Genomic DNA, 19,134 nt, shown 5'->3' with positions numbered 1-19,134 from the left:
CCCCCCCCCCCCCCCCCCCCATTTTTCTCCCCTTCCATTTTCTTCTCATTCAGAATTGTCTTGGAAATAAGGTCCTGCTTCAAGTGTGTGTGGCAGCATAAAGTTGGATCATGGCAGTTGACAAGGCTTCTTGTTCTCTTTAATGAAATTATACTGTGCATTTGGTGACTGTAAAGTATATACATTAATGATCAAAATGTTCAGCTTGTGCTTTCTTTCCTTTTTCTTTTTAAATACACCAATTCATTTTCAGTGGCAGAATCTGTATGGATGTTGGCACATGTCATTTTTAGCTCTGCCTTACGGAGTCCTTATTTTCACTAATATTGTGGTATAGCAACCGTTTGTAAATGCTCACGTTTTAAAAACGGGAATGGTAAATGTTTTCTTTCACAAAGAGAGGCTATACTGCAAAGTTGAGGATATATATAGGGCTCTGTATAGTATGTGATTATGCAGATGCATAATTTGTGTTCCTTTACATTTCTTACTAAGTGGTACAATAATCTAAGCTTTCATGTAAATTAATCTTTGGCTCTTCTTTACAATTGTGAAGGTTATCTTTGCATGGTGAGCAGTATAAATAGTGCTGTGATTACTTTAAATAGCTTGGAACATAGGTCTGACTGGTGTTGATTATTCCAATTACCTCTGTGAGATGCTGGCTCTAATCTGAATTCAGGATACTTAAATATTGACTCGTTTGTTTTTGTTTCCGACTATATTGGCAGAAACACTGTGCTAATGTATTTCATTGCTGTTAGATATAATGGTAATACTTGGGCATGATACAGGAAGGACATTGTTACTAGCTTTCACTGTGCTAGTGTAGGGATTAAAGAATTCTCTATTCCTTTCAAAGCAGGACAGGGGAGTCATAATTTCAGAAACCTTCACTGAAGTAGCATAAAACAATTTAAGCAAACAGGAGAAACTGGTAGCACTGTACTAAAGCAAAGGGGCAGCCAGAGGGGGAGAGCCTGTAGGAACAGCGCTTCCTAATGTGGTGGGCCGTAACGTATGCATGTCTAGATGTATAATTTGATGTGGCTGCAGTCCAGCCAGCTTTTATGTGCTAGTAGCTTGTAAGAAACTGGAGAGTCCAGCTATAACTGAGATGAGATGTATTGGACTCATGACTGGTTCTGGCAATGAAGACTCCATTTATTTCCAGCTTAATAGTTGAGTCTTTCTGGAGGCTGAGAATAAGAATTGCTTGATTTTATTTAAGCACAAAATAACTATTGCCAGGAGTATTTTTATTTATGACAGAGGCTTAATTGTCCTCCCTAAGATCATGTTGCTTCCTTGGTCTGCGTTCTCAGGTTTTTGGGTTTTTTTTAAATTTAAACAAACAAACAAAAATCCGGGAATTTTTCAGAGTTTATCTTCGAAACATAAAAACTGGAATGAAATCAGGATAAAAGGAAAACAATCAGTTTAAATTGAGGGAAAATTGGCAGCGAGGAAGGGAGGGAGTAAGGGTGGGACAGTGGGAGGGGCGCAGCGTGGTTTAGCCTGTTGGCTGCTGCTGGGGCTGCAGCAGGGAACGAAGTGGGAGGAGCTGTCAGTGAGTGTGGGGTGAGGGGGCATGGCTCTTGCTGCTATGCACCTCCTGGGAGGGCTGTGGGCTGGGGGGCCAGTGCCAGGCTCTTCCTGTGGGGGTGCATGCCCCTGGATCAGTGGCAGGAAGTACATGGTGCTGCACCCTCCCCCTTTTTCTTTTGTGGCTGCACTCATGCCCCTCCCCCCTGCTGCAGTAGCCTGCTGCTGGGCTGCCGTGGCACTCGGAGGGAGGACGGACCCGGCACTGGCACCTCCTGCCCCACCTGGGGTTAGAGCCAGGAGCCCCATACCCCCAGGCAGCGGCTTCAGGCCCATGTGGAGCAACTGGGTGCAGCACCTGCTGCAGGGAGTGGGACCAGGCTTTCCTACCTGACCTCCCCTTCCTTCCCCAGTGGGGCTTACAGTTCCTGCTGCCCGGGACAGAGCCAAAACCGGAGCTGCTGGGGTGCAGCTCGGACCTGCCCGCCCCAGGAGCGATTCCTGTAGCCCGGTCTGGCCCACCTGGGGTCAGAGCCGGGAGTCTTGCACTCCCACCAGTGGCTCCAGTCAACCTCTCCCAGCCCCCGCACTGCCACCACTCCCCACTTACCCTGCTCTGCATGCGGCCACCACCACCACCCCACTCCTCTCCCCTTCCCAGGTCCGGCCAGAAATCTGCTTTGGGTAACAAGCACAGTAGCGGGTTTTTAGCTTGCCAGCACCACCTGTTTTTTTTCAGTTCAAATCCCTGTTAACCGGTACAAGTGGGGAATGGGCCATTCTCCATTCATGCCAGTTAACAGGGATTTGAACTGAAAAACGGGTGTAAATCAGTAAAAACTGAATGACTTAAAAGTCAGTGAAAATTAGTAAAAACTGAGAATGCAGAACTATAGTCATATGACACTAGGAAGCAGGCAGCAGCAACCACTTGGTGCTGAATAGTGCTGTTTACCTGCTAAGCTTGTTGACTTGGCCAAAACTGACATGCTTCCCTTTACTGAAACTTTGTATTTGAGTTGTCCTTGAACTGTATACTACTACTTGCCTGTTAAAAGAGCAGAGACCTAAACACAGAAATTGGCTTGAGTTCCACTATTTTCTTCCTTCACCATCCATCTTTCATGTGGAAGTCACGGGGCCTCATAAGTGGTAGCTTCTAACACAGGCCAAGGTCATGTAACATATAGTAAAAATGCATTGAGCTAGTTGGACCTCGTTCCCTCAATGTATTAAGCGTTCATACCTTAACTTGCCCTCAGGTGGAGTTGCAGAGTTCTTCCATCCAAGATGGACTCCGTGGCCGCATCTGGAAAAGGAGGGGCATGCGCTTGCAGTGGCACAAATTTTGTGGCATTTGTGCCTTAGCACATGCCCCTGCACATGAACTTCGTTGCAGAACAAATTGCCCCACTGTGGGCAAACTGTATTTGCCCAGCCCCTCCTGGCTTTTCAGCCAGTGACAGCTGGAGGCTGGGGCCAGCACCATGTGCCTATAAATGACATGGTTTTGCTTATTTCCTGCCTCAGTTTATTGTGATTATAAAATTGGGAGGAGGCTGTTTTTGCATTGAATTGGCTTGGAGTTCAAAACAAGCTGGTGCCTGTCTTTTGTAGTGGTTTTATAATGTGGTATGAACAAACATCAGACCTCAGCATCCTGTTTCTTGTGCCTAGAAGAGAGCAGAGAGGTCCTTTTGAATCAGAGTGGTTTTGGTTTCTGAGTTTCACTCCAGTGACAAACGGGAGTTCTCTTATTGCCTCATTTGTGACACAGCTAGTCACTTTGCACCTTCATGCCGTATCTGCAAAGTGAAAACACTTCTCAAACTATTGGGAGAGCTTAAATTATACATACATTCTGACTACAGCCAGTGTCACCAATCAGTTCTTTTACTTTCAAAAGTGGTTCTTTGTTTAGTGCAGGTTTTGATGTATGATAAATGTTTGGAACTTAGGAGGCTGTCATGAGAGAGGTGGTGGTGGGGAAAACCTGGTATTTCCTGTCACTTTTTTTTTGTGAATGCGGGGGTGGCTAACTGTAAATACGCAGCATAACATGCAAAATGAGATGGCTTAACTTTGGTTGCTTCATTTTACAGTTCTTTTTTTTAATGTTATAGCCTCTTTCTGGGGGTAAGCTGTGTAATCCTCAAACACAAGTAATGTAATCGGTGTATTGTAGCAGCTGGTCACTTTCTTCAGTAATGCAGTGTTCCACAGTTGAGTGGTGCCAGGGATGTTGAGTAACAATTTTATTAAAGTCTGAATGATTGCAACTTTGTTCTTTTTTTAGGATATGCAGGTTAGCAGGATGGAAGATTTCTAACTGAAGAAGAAGAGAAGGAGATATGCAGAGCAACATGGAGACTCCACTTTTTGATGGGGAATCTGATAGAACTTCAGTGAGTAGCTTAAATATTATTTCCTGTGTTCAAGTTCATACTCCTGAAATAAAATGGAAGTGTTTCTTTATTATAAATGGGTTCTCAGCTTGTAGCTGTGCATATAAAATACAACTTCCTATGTTGAATGTAAATATAAAGTATGCATATCAGCAGTAGTGAAATGGACTAAGATTTGCAGAGCTTGCCTGGTGATCTCGCATTATTACTATTCACTGCTACATAGTTTCTATGTATGAAAACTTTTGATGGGACTTTGGTATTCACCCTTTTGGTATGGGAAGTGGGGAAAGACATTCAGGTAATCTTGATGGCCACCATTTGAGTAGGGCAGGATTGTATTTTTGTCCATCAGCAGTTTTAAGGGCAGCATTCTCTGAAGTGATGAGGGTGCAAGGAGGGAATGATGGGTATTAGCAGGACTATTTCAAAGGCAAAAACACTTTAACAAATGGTTTCCATGGAGGACTGAAATTTGAGGCAGGTAATATCAACCATTTTCACTTTGCTACTATTAAGGATTTCTTGACATATATTTAGCATTTAAAAAGTAGCAATTAAATTGGCCAAATATATCTTAATTATAGGTGTAATGTGAAATATTGCATGTTTCTATTTTTTACTACAGCTGCTGTTAGACAGACATATTTTCAAATGGCAAGAACAGCTCAGCGCTTGGTTTTTATTGTGCTAGAGATGATCAATAGCACCTTTTTATTTTATTTATTTATTTATTTATTTATTTATTGCTACTAGAAAACTTTTAACATTGAAATCTGTTGCTTGCTTGAAGTTTTTGACAAGTAAAACAGAAATACTATTATCACTTTGGAATAGGGAAGAACTGAAAAGTTGGGCTAATTCTGATCTTTCTACGAACAAATATGGAACATTTTTTTTGACAGACATGAAGTGCTTTTGAAAGATCCTTTTCAAAGGAGTATGAATAATACAAAAATTAACAAGTATGGATTTGAGGCAATTAATTTGACTGGGCTTGTCTCTGTAGGCCCAAAAAAGTGAAAATTTTGATATGTTGAAGATCATGGTCATCTTGGAGGGCATTAATGGGAGAAGTCCTGTTAGGGTTTCTTGGCAGGTATTGGTAGAGGGAGTAGAGCTTTTTCCCCTTAATTTTGTGTATAGCAGGCCATTTGCCTGTGTTCTAAAACTGATGTAGATAAATCCCTTATAGAATTGTATCATCTGTGCTGTTAGTACAATCTTTCCTGTTCTCGTATTGAACAGAATTTTGCCTCTGAGCAGAAGCTTTGGAATGCCATGGAGCTTTAAATAGTTTTGCTCAGGAGTGGGCAATTATTTTGGGCAGAGGGCCGCTTACTGAGTTGCAGCAAGCCATGAAGGGCTGTGTGACAGGCAGCCCAGGGCAGATTAATTTTCAAAAATTTTTTTAAGGGCCCCGCAGGCTGGATAGAATGGCGTGGTGGGCTGCATCTGGCCCCTAGGCCCATCCTTGGTTTAACTGATACAGGATTCAGTATGAAGTCTCTTTTCTCCCTTTTTGAAGCGCTTGTATATTCTTGTGAACTTTATTTCATTGGTGGGTAACCTGCAGCATCACACAGTAAGCAAAGCTGGGAGGTAGATGCACAGCCTTCGGTGTTCTCCAAATAATTTCTCTTTTTAACAGTTGCTGCACATCTCCGTGTGTTAAAATAGCATTTCCACTATTACTGTTACGCAACCATTTACTGACTGGTGGGGGGGGTGGAGGGTGAAGATAAGAAAGAGGATATTTGGCTATGGGAAGACATGGTACTAGAAGCCAGGAGGGAGATGAAATGGGGATAACAAGAAGCTTTGAGGGTACATAAAGAAGAGGTGATGGCTTATGAGGCAGGTAGTGACAGATCTGTCAAGCCTTCCAGTTGAACGATTTTAGAAGGGTATGTGGAAACAAACCAGCAGTGGGATTCCTGGAAGAGGTGGTAGAGTAGAGTATGAGGAGATTCAGGATTTGGGAGAACAAAAAAGATTGAAGGTTATTAAAATCTTGCATGTCTTTGAAATGAAGTATATAGACAGAATGAAAGGCTGGGGAAAGTAGCTTGAAAAGGGTATATCTAGATGGCACAAGGTTACAGATGTATCTGAGCTAGCTTTATGTGTTGGAAGCACTTGAGCTGCTTTAGCAAAACTAACTGGCCTGGGCAGAGCACCACACTAATGTAGCTGTAGTGCTGCTGGTAGCCAGACTAGGCTAGTATTCTCACTTGGCACTGTCTTACTGTTTATGGACATGGCTACATGCACTGAACTTGAGCTATATTAATTATTTAAAAGCTTTTGAGAAGAGAAGAGCACGGCTAAGTGTGTTTCTGATATCAAAAAACGCAAGTAGTAACAGGAGCCTGTTTATCTCATCTAGCACTTAACCTGTGTGTGGTTTTGCTCCAAATTTGTAGGAAAAGCAGCTTCCCCCCCGCCCCCGAATACAAATTGGTGCTTTCTTACAGAATTCCAGAGGAGAATCGGATAACCTAGGAAAGAACACAAAAAGCTAAATATGCTTAAAGTACCAAAATGAAGAGAGAGTATTCTGTGTCCCAAAAATAATTTGCCCAAGTCTCTTCAGGCATATTGTCTTAACATGGAAATTTAGGTTGAATACAGACCAAGATGACAGATTTTTTTTTATGCGATTTTAAAAAATATATATATTTTACTATCTCAGAGATGTGCCTTTAAAAAAAAAAAAAAAAAAAAAAGATTAGACTTAAATTATAGTCCATTCAGCTCACTTGTATTTTGAAAGAATTAAATTTGTCTCTTAAATAGTTTCCGTTTAAACCTCAGACCCTCTTTAGTTGTATTAGTCTTTTTTTTCATGTAATAAATGATCTGTGGCTTTTTACCAGATTTTTAAAGAGAACTGCCAACCTTCTGGACTGTGCATGATTTCTACATAGTTTCCTGCCAACTCACCTTATGGGCTTTTTGCTAGCTCCATTGGTGACCTGCCAAATGTATTGCTATAGTGTTGAAAAATCATGGCTTTCCTGTTTCATGCATGAAACTAGAGGTTTGGAAGCTTCGACTTGACACGGCTCCTTGCTTCATGATGGGTATTTGATGCTTGCTTCCCATGCCAAATGAAAATTACCAGGGTTATCCACGGAGATTTAAAATGGTGGTGATCTTGCACACCTGCCATTGTGACCCTTCCCTAAACAGTGTCCCTGCCAGTGTGGCAGAGCAGTTGACTCCATGTTGCCCCCAAAGGCAATAATGGCCTGTAAGAGTGCTGTGCCAAGTTGCGTGTTCTGTACAGTGGTATTATTGTTGTGATTTATAGATTAAACCCCACTTACAAATACTGGATTTTTTTTGTGATTCCTTTAAAGGTTGGATTTTTTTTTCCCCATCTTAAATCAGAAAATGGGGTCCTTTTGTATGTAGAAAAAGTTGCTTATGTAAAATGCTCCCTAGTTTTCACTAGGAAACGACTGTTCTTTCTTTTTTTGTGTTAAACAAGGAAAATCAACTTGAGCATTGTTAACCAGTGATTTTAGGTGTAGGTAATTTTTTCCTTAGTTTTCCAACTTTTTGCATTTGAATTTTTAGGTGTAGCTAAATGCAGTGAAGTATGATTTTAAACATCTAATGTATAAGCCCAGGTTCTTAACTCAGAATTGTAGTCTGTTGAATGTCTCTGTTTCTCTCTGATAGGGAGTGATTGAATTTAAACTATTGGCAAATATACTGGTTGTGTTTTTTTCAATGCACAGGAAATCAGAGCAGTTGGGTAGGCACAAACTGCAGTGCAAATGTAGAACTACCCAAGATCACCTTTTGCTATTGTTATTGCTGATTCCAAGAGTTGTTTATGCGTATAAAATATCTCTTTTTGCTAGAGGTGTGTCTTGCCCATCTTTACATACAACAAAGCCCCCACCTTTTTCCCCCTTTAAACCTAAGTAACAGGTTCTTCCTAAACTGTGTATTAAATAGTTTAGATATGACTTTAATGGTAACTTTCATTGTTCTTGGCCTTCTGGGCACACTAGCTAGAAATAGCATTCAGTAGGGAAAACTCTGGAACTCATTCACTCCAATTATCTCTACCTTTTGGAAGTCTAAAACATCTAATAAACAATAATTTTGTAAAAATTAATAGTCTTATTTGCTGACCATGGCATTTTTTAAAAGCAGTCTCCTCCCCTCCACCCCTGCAATGTCTGGGTAACATTTTCAAAGACAGCTAAACCTGATAGAAAGTCCAGTGGGATTTTCTCTACATAGATTAAGGTAGTTAGCCATGTTAATCTGAAGTCGGGGCAGGGTGTCACTTTAGTGACATGATTCATTCAAGAAGACCTCTTCTGAAAAAAAGTTAATGTCTAGGTGCCACGCTTCCCTGCCCTTTTTCTAAATAGGTTGTTGATGTTTCTTCATATCTGAAGGAATAGACAGACAACTCCAGATCCTGATGGCTTCCCTCCCAACCCCAGGTGGACTCTACCCAGATAAATCCCCATGTGCACACAGGCTTCCCATCCCCAGGTACACCATACCTTATGCAGACCTTCTTCTTTCACGTTTTCATTTTATGGAAAGCTCAATGGTTCACAATATTTGTCAGGTTTCAGCTTTTGCCCTTAGGTTCACCATGTGGCATGTTGCATGTATCTGTCCTAATTGGGATTTTCAAGCCAGACTATTGACCTGTCAGAGATTGTCAATTGACTGCATATTTTTTGACCAGTCAAAGATTATAGCAATTTTACAGGACACCCCAAAAATCTTCTTTTAAAAATTTTCTTGACAGAACTGTCGCTTTTAAAATTGTTTTTGACACCTTTCCTAATAGAAAAGGTATGCATTTTCTGTGTATTATTATTTGGACCTATTGGGAATTTTTTACAATTTTGACAGATGTTTGACTGGTTAATTAACCAAATTTTATTCGATGGGGCCAATTACCCAACCTTAGTCCTAAGTGGGATGCCTTCTCTCCCAATCTCAGGTGGGCCCGGCCCCCACCTGCACAGCAGAACCTAGCACTAGACTAAGTAGACACTGGGGAATGGTCCCAAATAACTTAGAACAGGGTCCTCTGCCACCACCACTCTGGCTTCCTTGAAACTGAACCTGAGCAGCACCCTGGACCTGCTTTCGGGACTGCTGTGAGCTGCCAACTCTACTTAATTGCTGGGGCAAATAGCAAATTTCTTTGACCCTGTGGAGACTGTGTAGGCAACTTTGCTTTAATCTTCTGATAAATTTACCCAGGTGTGTAGCTGACTGTAGTAGTTTGTTTAGATCAACATAAAATTGCACTTTAATTGGGTACTTTGTATAGGTATAAATATGTTTGTAACAAATTTATAGTGTGGTCTTTTATGTTAGAAAATAAAGTACTGAAACCCTCTTCCATGCTCTGGAAAGCAGAGCTCATTGGGCTCCTGTGGCTTTAAGATGATTACAAAAAGGTTAGAATACTTGAAATATCTCCATACTGGAAGATTTTGCTGGCTGCCAGTAATCCCATAGGATTTGTTTCTGGATACAAAATGCTCTGTGGCTTGACAAGGGCACTCAGTCTGTCTTCCTCATTTTCCCTGAGAGGTAGAATGACCTACAACTGACATTTAGTATAGTCTTTCCCTCTAATATTTCCTCCTCCTTTTCTTTGACTGAAGCACAATTTTCACTTACAGGTAAGAGGGCATCTGCTGCTGTGCAGGTTAAAGCTTCATGGCTTAGCTGGTAATTGAGCAGTCCTGAAGGTGCTGGACCTCCAGGAGGGTAGCATATAAACATAGATTCATATTCCTATTTGAGTGCAGCCACTTTTTTTTTTTTTTCCCCTCCATTTGAGGTGTAAACTTTTGGTTAGTCTGGCAGAAATCTACTTGAGGTTCTCTGCAGGAAGTGCTCATCAGAGATGTACCATCTGGCTCCATCAGTGTGAACTCCTACAGTATTCTTTTAAGGAAGCTGTAGAGAAACATGATGGAAAATTCAGTCCTTTAGCATATCAGCTTTTGAAAAGATCAGTGCTTTCAAATTGTGGACCCTGTCTATATAATTTGAAATTTTCTTCTTGTGGTTTCATTTATTTTTTTGACAGTATGATTGGAAGAGTCCTTTTTAATGGGGAATAACTTTCATCTCAACTACCATATTTATTCCATTCCAAGATGAGGCTCTCCCCCCCCGCCTCCATTTTAATTTGGGAGGGAGCCCCTCATCTTGGAATTAAGTACAAGGGTGGGGGATGGGACAGGTGGCTGCTAGAGACTTGGGCTCCAGCCCCAGCCCCTCCCTGGGTTCAGGGTTAGAGCCACAGCTGCACCTTGCCTCCCCCATCTCACTACTGCACCATCTCCCCCTGCAGCCTCTTCCCCCTGCATCTCCCCTGGCATGCATTATCTGTCCCCCCACCTGTCCCCTTTCCTCCGCTCTGCCTTTCTCCTTACCTTTGCTGCATGCTGGTAGGCTCCATCCACATTGCAGCCTGGGGCACTGAGTCCACAACCCAGCCCTATAGCAGCAGTGTGCAAAGGGGTAGGCATATCCAAAGGGCAAGCTACTTGACTTACACTGGGGGTAGAGAATGAATGACCCTACAATAATTAGGTCCTATACATGGAAAATTATAACTAACTTGTACATTTTTCCATGTATAGAACCTAATTATTGAGGGGGGGAGGGGGCGTCTTATATTCAGGGTCATCTTGGAGTAAATACAGTTTGTTTTGTAGACTGTAGACAGTTTACCCATGAATTTGCACGCATTCATTTAACTAGACATATATATTTTAAAATCAGTACAAGTTACTGTGTTGACACTCAAACTGGAAAAAGCTGAGGGTTGTTAGGAAAATAATTGTTACTCTCGCATCCCTCCCCGAACAGAATGTCAATATTTCATCGAAGGGGAAGGAGCCTTGGCCAAATATTCTAGAGCAGACTGTTTCCCTAGATGGAGCACATGGTACTCAGTTGAATAAAGGTAGATTGAAAAGTTTCAAGCAATCCTAGTATTTAAATGTGAACTTATACTGTAGAAGTCAAGATGTAGAGGTGAACCTAATTGATTTGGAGATGCTCAGAGTCGGTTGGTCTTACAGCTGACTACCTCTTTATATTGTGCAAGTCAGTTAGTTTAAATGGCACAAATGTCTGTAGATGGGTGTTTAAAAGCAGTCATAAAAATGCATTGTTAAATACTTAAAACCTTGGATCCATTTTTCTTTCCTGTTCACACTTGAATTCCAGGTCACTTACCCAGGGTATTAACTGACATCATAGATTAAAGTAATCCATAGGCAGTTACTGTCTGTCCTGTATTAAAAGTTTACTTAATATAGTGCAGCAAAACGCCATGAAAGTAGGGCTCAGCAGGCTAATAACCTTTTTCCCTTTAGTAGCCTGTATGTACAGTCTTAAATACATTTTAATCTGTGATCATAATTTAAGGATGTCTTTTTTTTAATTTTATAGAGCACTCCTGCATGTCATGAGCATTATTAAAAGTCTCATCTGCACTTAAAGAGATGTTGTTTCATAAGCAAGATACTGGATCTAGCTTTTGGGTTTGCTAGCCTTTTAAAAATGCTTACATCTGAGAAATGACTAGGTATAAATAACACTTTCATGGGGACAGGTCTGCTATTTGTCATCGGGTATGACTGCTGCCTTTCGTGACAATTGTATTTTGCTGCTCTTTACTCAGGTTTTTTCTTGCCTAATTTAAACAGTTATGTGGGGAGGAGCTAGGTCTCATTTCATCATGTGTATCGGTGGTTACTAAGTACCAATCCATGCAACTTGTGTGAATTCTCTGTAAGCAATGGGACTGCACCTGTGCTGGAGGATCTGGTTTTAATATTAGAAAATTCATTACTGATGACCAGTGATAGTCTGAGAAGTGCAGGCTTAGTTTTCAGTTGTCACATTTTTTAAATCAGCACTCAATATAGAATTCCTGATGCACTCTTCAGAGAGAACTTTATCCTTTTAAGGTAAGTATTTTTGTTTCTTTTGGGGGGTTGAAATTACCTAGTTATGCAGTGTTTGACCTGCAGTGGTGCTAACTGCAGATGCTGCAGATAGTAAACTAGGAATCTGGGAGATATGAGGCTCTTTTTAGTTTAAAAGATACTGAACTGGATTACTTCTGTAAAGAGAAGATATGAGCCTAAAAATATAAGCTTTGATTTTTTTTTTTTGATTAATGCTAAAGATAGTGTCTAATACTTATAGTTTCAGGCTTATGCTGGGTCAGCCAAGAATGCAGTCTGTCAGTATGTTCATACTGTTTATTGGTGAAGATCAAGAACAGAGTTAGACAAGCTTGTGTTCCATGCTGTAGCATAGCCGCACTTTGTACCAGTCTGCAGGATTAGCCATGCAGTGCTGAAATATTTACATTAAAGGCCTTGGAGACATTTTGGGTGACTAGCTGTACTGCATGGTGTCAGTAGTTCTCATGTTGTTACTTGCTCAGGGCTGTACTTCAGAGGCAGTTGGTGTAGGGCCTGTTGCTGTGCTCTTTCAATGTTTCTTACCAGTATGTAAGTACAGACCATCTAAGGATTAGGTAATTTACAAGGGACCAAAAAAATTTAAAACCGTGGTTGTTAATTAATGCTTTGTTTCCTGCTGCTTGCCTTTTTCTTCAAAAGCCCTGAGTGTGTGAGCTGGCAGGTATCGGAACGGTGCTCAACGGAGAGACCTTGGTGTTCAGTGTCAGTGTCATTGATCCTGCTGGATTGATTCTTACACCTTTTGATGTACTTGTGCATGTTACTGTTTCTCTTGGCTGTGGTGTCCCTCTCAGATATAAAAAACAGTGTAAGATAATACAATCCCACTTAAAGGTGTAGTTTGTCCCAGCCTTGCTGTATTATGCATCTAAAAGAATGTAACTATACCAGTCAGTTGGCTCCCTTTAATTTCTGGGATTTTTGCAATCAAAGTTCCTTTTCATAAAAACATTTTCTTTCACCTGCTACTCTATGCAAGACCAAAGCGCACAGGGGTAACATTTGACTGCCTGACTAAACAGCTAGCAACTGGGGACGTAGTCTTTTAAAAAAACTGCCAAATGCAGCTAACTAAATTGAGGGGTTCAAAGAACTATTTTCCCTTCTTTTGTGATGCATCATAAAGGTTACCTGCAACAAAAGTAGCAACATACTCAGACTGAAGAACTAATTTTATGCATCTCTGAGCTCTCCATTTAACAGTATGGATCGATTCTTTGAAGGCAGGAGACTTAGGATACCCCTTCGCAGACCTGGGTACCTCCTTGCTTCCGTTCTCTTAACTCGCATGCATACTGAGACTTTTTTAAAGTAGGGTAGGGTTTGCATTTTATAGGGGTTTTGTTTAAAACTTTGGGCTTGAGCATAATACCAGAATATTTACTTGTATATGGTGTTCTGTCTAAATTTATAATATATGTTGGACTAGGTAACACTTAAAATTGAAAGGAAGAAATTGGCACAGCAGAGAGGCATTTTGGAGTGACACGTCTTAAGAGGAAAGATGTATGCTTATCGTGGTCACCTATGTTTCTCTCCTTTTTGATCACATAATTTGTGCATGAGTATGTGTGTCTCCAGTTCTAAGTCCTTTGGGGCAGAGGAAGACCACCTTTTATGTCTGTACAACTTTTAGCATAACAAGGCCTCCAATCCTTATCGAGGCTTTGTGTTGAAATGGGTTATAACTTTACCTTGTACTCAGAGGTGGGGCATGCTATTATTCAGTAACCCTGCTCCATCCTTCCACAGTGCATGAAGTCGTATACACTTCAATGGAAAATAAACTGAGGAAGAAATGTGTATATTAAAAATATAGATATTATGCAACAAATAGGTATAGACACACATTTTGGAAAGTTAATGGGGGAAAAAATGCCTCTTGCCTGGTTTATAAATGTGAAAGCTATAGAAAGCAAAGAATACTGTATGTGTTGTAAATGAATAACTCTGCTTACACTGAAAGTAAATTCTGAATTCCCATTGCACAGAATAATAATGCCCAGCTGCATCATCCTAGTGGGTATTCACATGTAGGAGTTAGTGTTTATGTAAAATCTATTTAAAAATGAACAGTTTATTTCGATAGTAGAAAAAAATGTCTCCAATTCATTCTTCAGTGGGATTTCTGTCCTTTTAGGAAAGTGTCCCTGGTAAAGAGAAACAAAATACAAATGGGCGTGTCTCTGCTGTGTTTTATGTGAACACTTGCAAATTTGTTTTACAAGTCCTACTCTGAAAGAGGGCATTTGCTGCTCACTAACCATACACAAGCTATTAATAGCCTCTCCTAAGCATATTTGTCAATTATGTTGCTTCAGCTGTTTGATTTCTAAACTGTTAATCTTTTAAGGGCTTGCCTTCAGTATTGATATGCATGTTGTTTTAGTTATAACTAACTCTGTTTTCATTGTCCCTCTTCTTTTCCTTTGCTGCCACCTTTGCATATTTTGCTTCTTCCTGGCCTGGACTTTTTTGTTTGCTGTTCCTCGTTCTCCAATTGCACTGCACAAACAGCATCCTGGTGAAATGAGAGACTCCCATGGACCATCAAGTAAGTGAGACTGCTTTCCTACATTATACTTAGATATCTGAAAGGACATCTCTGTGGGAGCACATGAGTCACAGACTTTTAATGCAAGGATTTTCTTCAATACATGGATGTTGCTGTTTGGTTTTGGTTCTTGTTTTTGTGAAACACAGGTTTTTTTTATAAGGGGGAGTGGGGCTGGGAAGAAAAGAACAGACAGGATCCTGAGAAAAGGAAATGAGGGACAGCAGCAGAGTAAGGACCTGGACTTCAGAAAAACAGACTAACTTGCTCAGGGAACTGATGGACATGATCTCCTAGGACAGGGGATGTCAACTGGGGGTATGTGTACCCCTGGGGGTACTCTGAAAGGTCTTGGGCGGGCCCGGGCAGGGCAAGAGCAGGGTTGCACTGATGCTGTGCTGCCGCTGCTAACCCTACCCCCTGCTGCGTCTGACCACTCGCTCGCCACCCCCACCCCCCTAGGGGGCCGCTGGGGATACACTTGTTAAAAAAGGTTGAAAACCCCTGCCCTAGGAGGCCAGTCTGAGGGGGAGTGGAGACCAGGAGAGCTGGTGGTACTTTAAAGAAACCTTATTGAGGACACAGGAAGTTAGTTAGCCTTCCCAACACTCAGGAAGGCTAACTAACAACTATAGTATGGTAGAAGACCAACGTGGCTTAGCAGGGAACTCTTCAGTAAACTTAATCAGAAAAAGGAAGTTTATAAGACTTGGGCACTTGGATAAATGACTAGGGAGGAATATAAGAGCATTGCTTGGGCACGTAGGGATGACATGGGGAAGAACAAAGCACAGTTAGAGTTGCAGCTAGCAGGGGATTTGAAGGGTAATAAGAAGTGTTTTCTACGAATGTGTCAACAACAAGAGGAAGGTCAAAGAAAGTGTGGTTCTCGTACTATATGGAAAAGGCTGAAATACTCAATGCCTTTTTCATCTGTCTTCACAGACAAGGTCAGCTCCCAGACTACTGCACCAGGCAGCACAGTTTAGGGAGGAGGTGAGCGGCCAATAGTGGCAAAAGAACAGGTTAGGGACTACTTGGAAAGGCTGGATGTGTACTAGTCCACAGGACGAGAGGGTGTTGAGGGAGTTGGCCAGTGTGATTGCAGAGCCACTGGCCAACATCTTTGAAAACTCATGGCAATCAGGAGAGCTCCTGAGTGATTTGAAAAGGGGAAATACAGTGCCGATCTTGAAGGAGAATTGGTTAGCCTTACCTCAGTCCCTGGAAAAAATCATGGAGCAGGTCTTCAAGCAATCCATTTCTAAGCACTTGTAGGAGGAGACGGTGACTAGGATCAGTCAGCGTCGATTCACTGGGGCAAGTCGTGCCTGACCAACCCGATTGCCTTCTATGATGAGATGACTAGCTTTGCGTGTGGAGATCAGTGGATGTGATATACCTTGACTTTAGCAGGCTTTGATCTCCCACAATATTCTCACAAGCAGGCTAAAGTATGAGTTGGATAAATTCACTGTAAGGTGGATTGAAAAACTCCCTGGATCACTGGGATCAGAGGGTAGTAGTCAAAGGCTTGATGTTGCCAGCCAGTGTCAGGTGGGCAAAATGGAGCTGATTATGGTTGTCTTTTGTTTTTGAATGTCTGTACCTGGCAATGATGGAATAGAATGTCAAAATGTGTTCTGATGCTGGATGTCCAAGGCATTGCATGCCACAGTGGTTAAGACATTTTTATTAGGGGAACACGCAAGAAGGAAACTTTTTGCCTTTTCAAACATTCTTGATAGATTTTTCTTTTTTTATTGAAAAATCTCTGGTAAATATGTTTTTAGTAACATATTACATATCACCTGTTGGAATACAGGCTAATGGTAAGTGTGAGGTAATAGTGTGGGGAAAGTGTGTTTTACGTAGAATTGTTAGCTGATTCTGATGGTCCTTCTGGTACTCAAATTTGTTCACAACGAAGATTTAAATTGAAGACCATATTAGCCACTGATCCATTAAATGTTTAGGGTCTGTGATGTTCATTATTGTTGCATGTGACTTTTGGTGCCAGGCTCTTTCAGTTAAGTACCAAGACTCCATATACAGTGCTCAAGGAGAGTTTGATTCTTGAGTATAGACTCAACGAAAACCATCTTACTGAGGTGAGAAGCTGCATAAGCTTGCCACTGTGAAACCCTGAGGATGTGGCTGTCTTAATCCACATTTCTCAAGGTTATAGACTCCTTCAGCCTCAAAACTTCTTCTGAGGGTGAGCCCTGGGAGGCCTTTCTTGCATTACATGGTTGCCAAAGGAGGAGTTCAGATGATAACCTGTTTGCCAATAAACTAGTTCTTAAAATGCTTCCATAGGAAGTGAGAAACTACCACCTTTGGCTGTGGTTTTTGAAATTGCATCATTGCCGTATTTTGTGTGGGGGTGGGGGAGGGTCTTCTCTTGGGTATTTTCAGATCTCATCCCTAAGGGTGACATAGCTACAGGAATATTTAGTTAGTGGATCTTGACAGGACTTCAGCAAAAGCTAGGTATCTTACTGCATTACTCCCTCAGGGTGGTTTGAGTGCTGTGCAAATTCTAAGGGTTTGAGTCTTTGTTTTTTGTTTTTTGTTTGTTTTTGTTTTGTTTTTAAATGTCAAAACTGATGTTCCTGTAAAGTTAAGTGTTTTTGAGGCCAACACAAGTTTAACAGGGATTTTTTTTTCTTAGGACTGCAATTTTTCACTTGGGCACTTTCATTATTCTCCTAGGGCAAAGTCAAACAAGTCAGTAACATGGAGTAAAAGCCCTGTAGCTGCTTGTAGATGGACTGCATTTGTAGTGTGATTCTTTGTCAGGGAAGTGGCTGATTTGGAGTTATGTATAGAGCTCATAAAATAATATTTTGGGGTTTTCATCGCTCAGTTCCTAAAGAGTGTTGTACCACTTAGGATTCGAAAGCTGCTGCCTCAGAAAAACCATAAGGTTTCATTTTATAGAGGTGTTGAAGCACCTGGAGTTCTGGGTATGCAACACTTCTGAGAATTAAGCTGTTGGTATAGTTTTATTGAAGAGCAAGAAACTTAAGTAGGTGAAAGGGAACCTCGAATGAGTGGGACAGCTCTTAAGATAGGATACTCTCCATTTTCTACCAAAGTTTGTGAACTGAAATCTTCCCTTTGTTTTCCCAGAATTGCAGAGCTGCTTATCATGTTAACTGGAACGGTCATAACTTTAAATTCTTTTCTTTCCCTTGATCATCTCAGTTTTACAGATTTAAGTGGACTGTTCAAAAAAAAAAAATCAACCTGAAGAGATTAAAGTAAAAGCTCCATTTGTTCAAGTACATTTACAAGGCAAAATCCTCACCTTGAGGTACTTAAACTAACATTTTAAAATTTAAAGCACTAATGTTTTAAACTGCCAAAGAGTTCAGAAGAAGGAGAGTCCTAGCAGTTGCCAGCAGAAAGATAATTTATAGGTGTAATTTATTGCGCTTTCGTTGCCTTGCCTAGGTGAGCTTTGCTGCAGGACAGAAGGCTGAGATGACAGTAATACTTAATGAATTGCAGTTGGGGTTTGTGGACAGAAGTGATATCTTTTATTAGACCAATAAGATTTTTGCAAAAAAAATCCTTAAAAAAATTACAATGAATTACAAACATTTAACAGGGTGTGTGGTGGTAAGTGACTGCTTTTTACCAAGCAAGCATCAAACTGTGGTGGTCTGTATTAATCCCATGTGCTTAATTCACTTGCCTTCTAAATTATTAATCAAGAATACACTTCCTGAGCCCTGAAACTTTCATGCTCAAGCGTGCCAAGTACTAATATAATCTAAAAATATTAGGAACCATTAGAAATTAATATATTGTTAGCATCCAGAAATAAATTTTCTCAGGCTAATTCCACAGATAAATGTGTGTAATATGTATTTTTAATATTTTACTTTTGATATAAATAACCAGTTGATACTATTTACAGTACAAGGGTTTTTCTTTTAATGAAAGCTACAGAGATTACGATATGGACACTGCATGCAATCTAGAGGATGGGGGTGCTGCCATGTCTTAATTAGAAGATTTGGAAAGTGATTATTACTTATTAGTAGATCCACTAGCAAACAGTAACCAACAGAGGGCATTGTAGTACCATATATAGAGACTTTTTATGTTGTCAGGTTCTGCCTACATGAAGCAGAAGAAACACAAAACTAATTGCACTGCCTTGGTATGTAAACAGAGAGAAGTAAAAAATGAGAAGGCATTAGGAGGGAGTAAACTTCTTAAGTGATTTAACTGCTTTTTTTTTTTTAAACTTGGCTTAAAATTGTTGCTGTTCAAACTCTTTTAAAAGGACACAAAGCTATATTTTAAACACTTACAATCATAGGAAAGTAGGACTAAGGGACCTCATGATGTTATCTAATCCAGCCCCTTGTTCAGGTCATCCCTGCCTAAACCATCCTAGTCAAGTGTCTCTAACTTGATCTTGAAAATTTTCCAGGGGATTCCACAATTTCTCTAGATAGCCTGTTCTAGTGCTTGACCATCCTTTCTTACAGCCCTTTATAACTAGGGACTACTTAGTTGTGCTGGAAGTGCGCTGTGCAGCAGCTCCTTTAATTTTGGAGCGCCCCTGCACTCTTCCCCCCCCCCCCCCCCCCCCCCC

The 19,134-nt window shown here is 40.8% G+C and overlaps 1 protein-coding gene across 3 annotated transcripts in view; it reads left to right on the top strand.

Annotated features, from left to right (window-relative positions):
* Positions 1-3,845: 3,845 nt before the first annotated feature.
* OSBPL8 (oxysterol binding protein like 8) overlaps positions 3,846-19,134 on the top strand; it is a 100,561-nt gene continuing 85,272 nt past the window's right edge. For 2 of the 3 annotated variants that reach the window (XM_019514758.1, XM_019514757.1), the window contains exons 1-2: positions 3,846-3,950; positions 14,483-14,519. In XM_019514758.1, the coding sequence (XP_019370303.1) occupies positions 3,897-3,950; positions 14,483-14,519 (91 nt within the window). In that variant the 5' untranslated portion in view covers positions 3,846-3,896. The remainder of the gene's footprint in view (positions 3,951-14,482; positions 14,520-19,134) is intronic. The other variant, XM_019514762.1, reaches the window with a different exon arrangement.

The sequence above is a fragment of the Gavialis gangeticus genome, unplaced genomic scaffold, assembly GCF_001723915.1.
Source record: "Gavialis gangeticus isolate Ggan-Ray unplaced genomic scaffold, GavGan_comp1, whole genome shotgun sequence".
In the NCBI taxonomy this organism is placed as follows: domain Eukaryota; kingdom Metazoa; phylum Chordata; order Crocodylia; family Gavialidae; genus Gavialis; species Gavialis gangeticus.
Note: the sequence above shows the minus strand (reverse complement) of the source record. Positions and strands in the feature narration are given on the sequence as shown.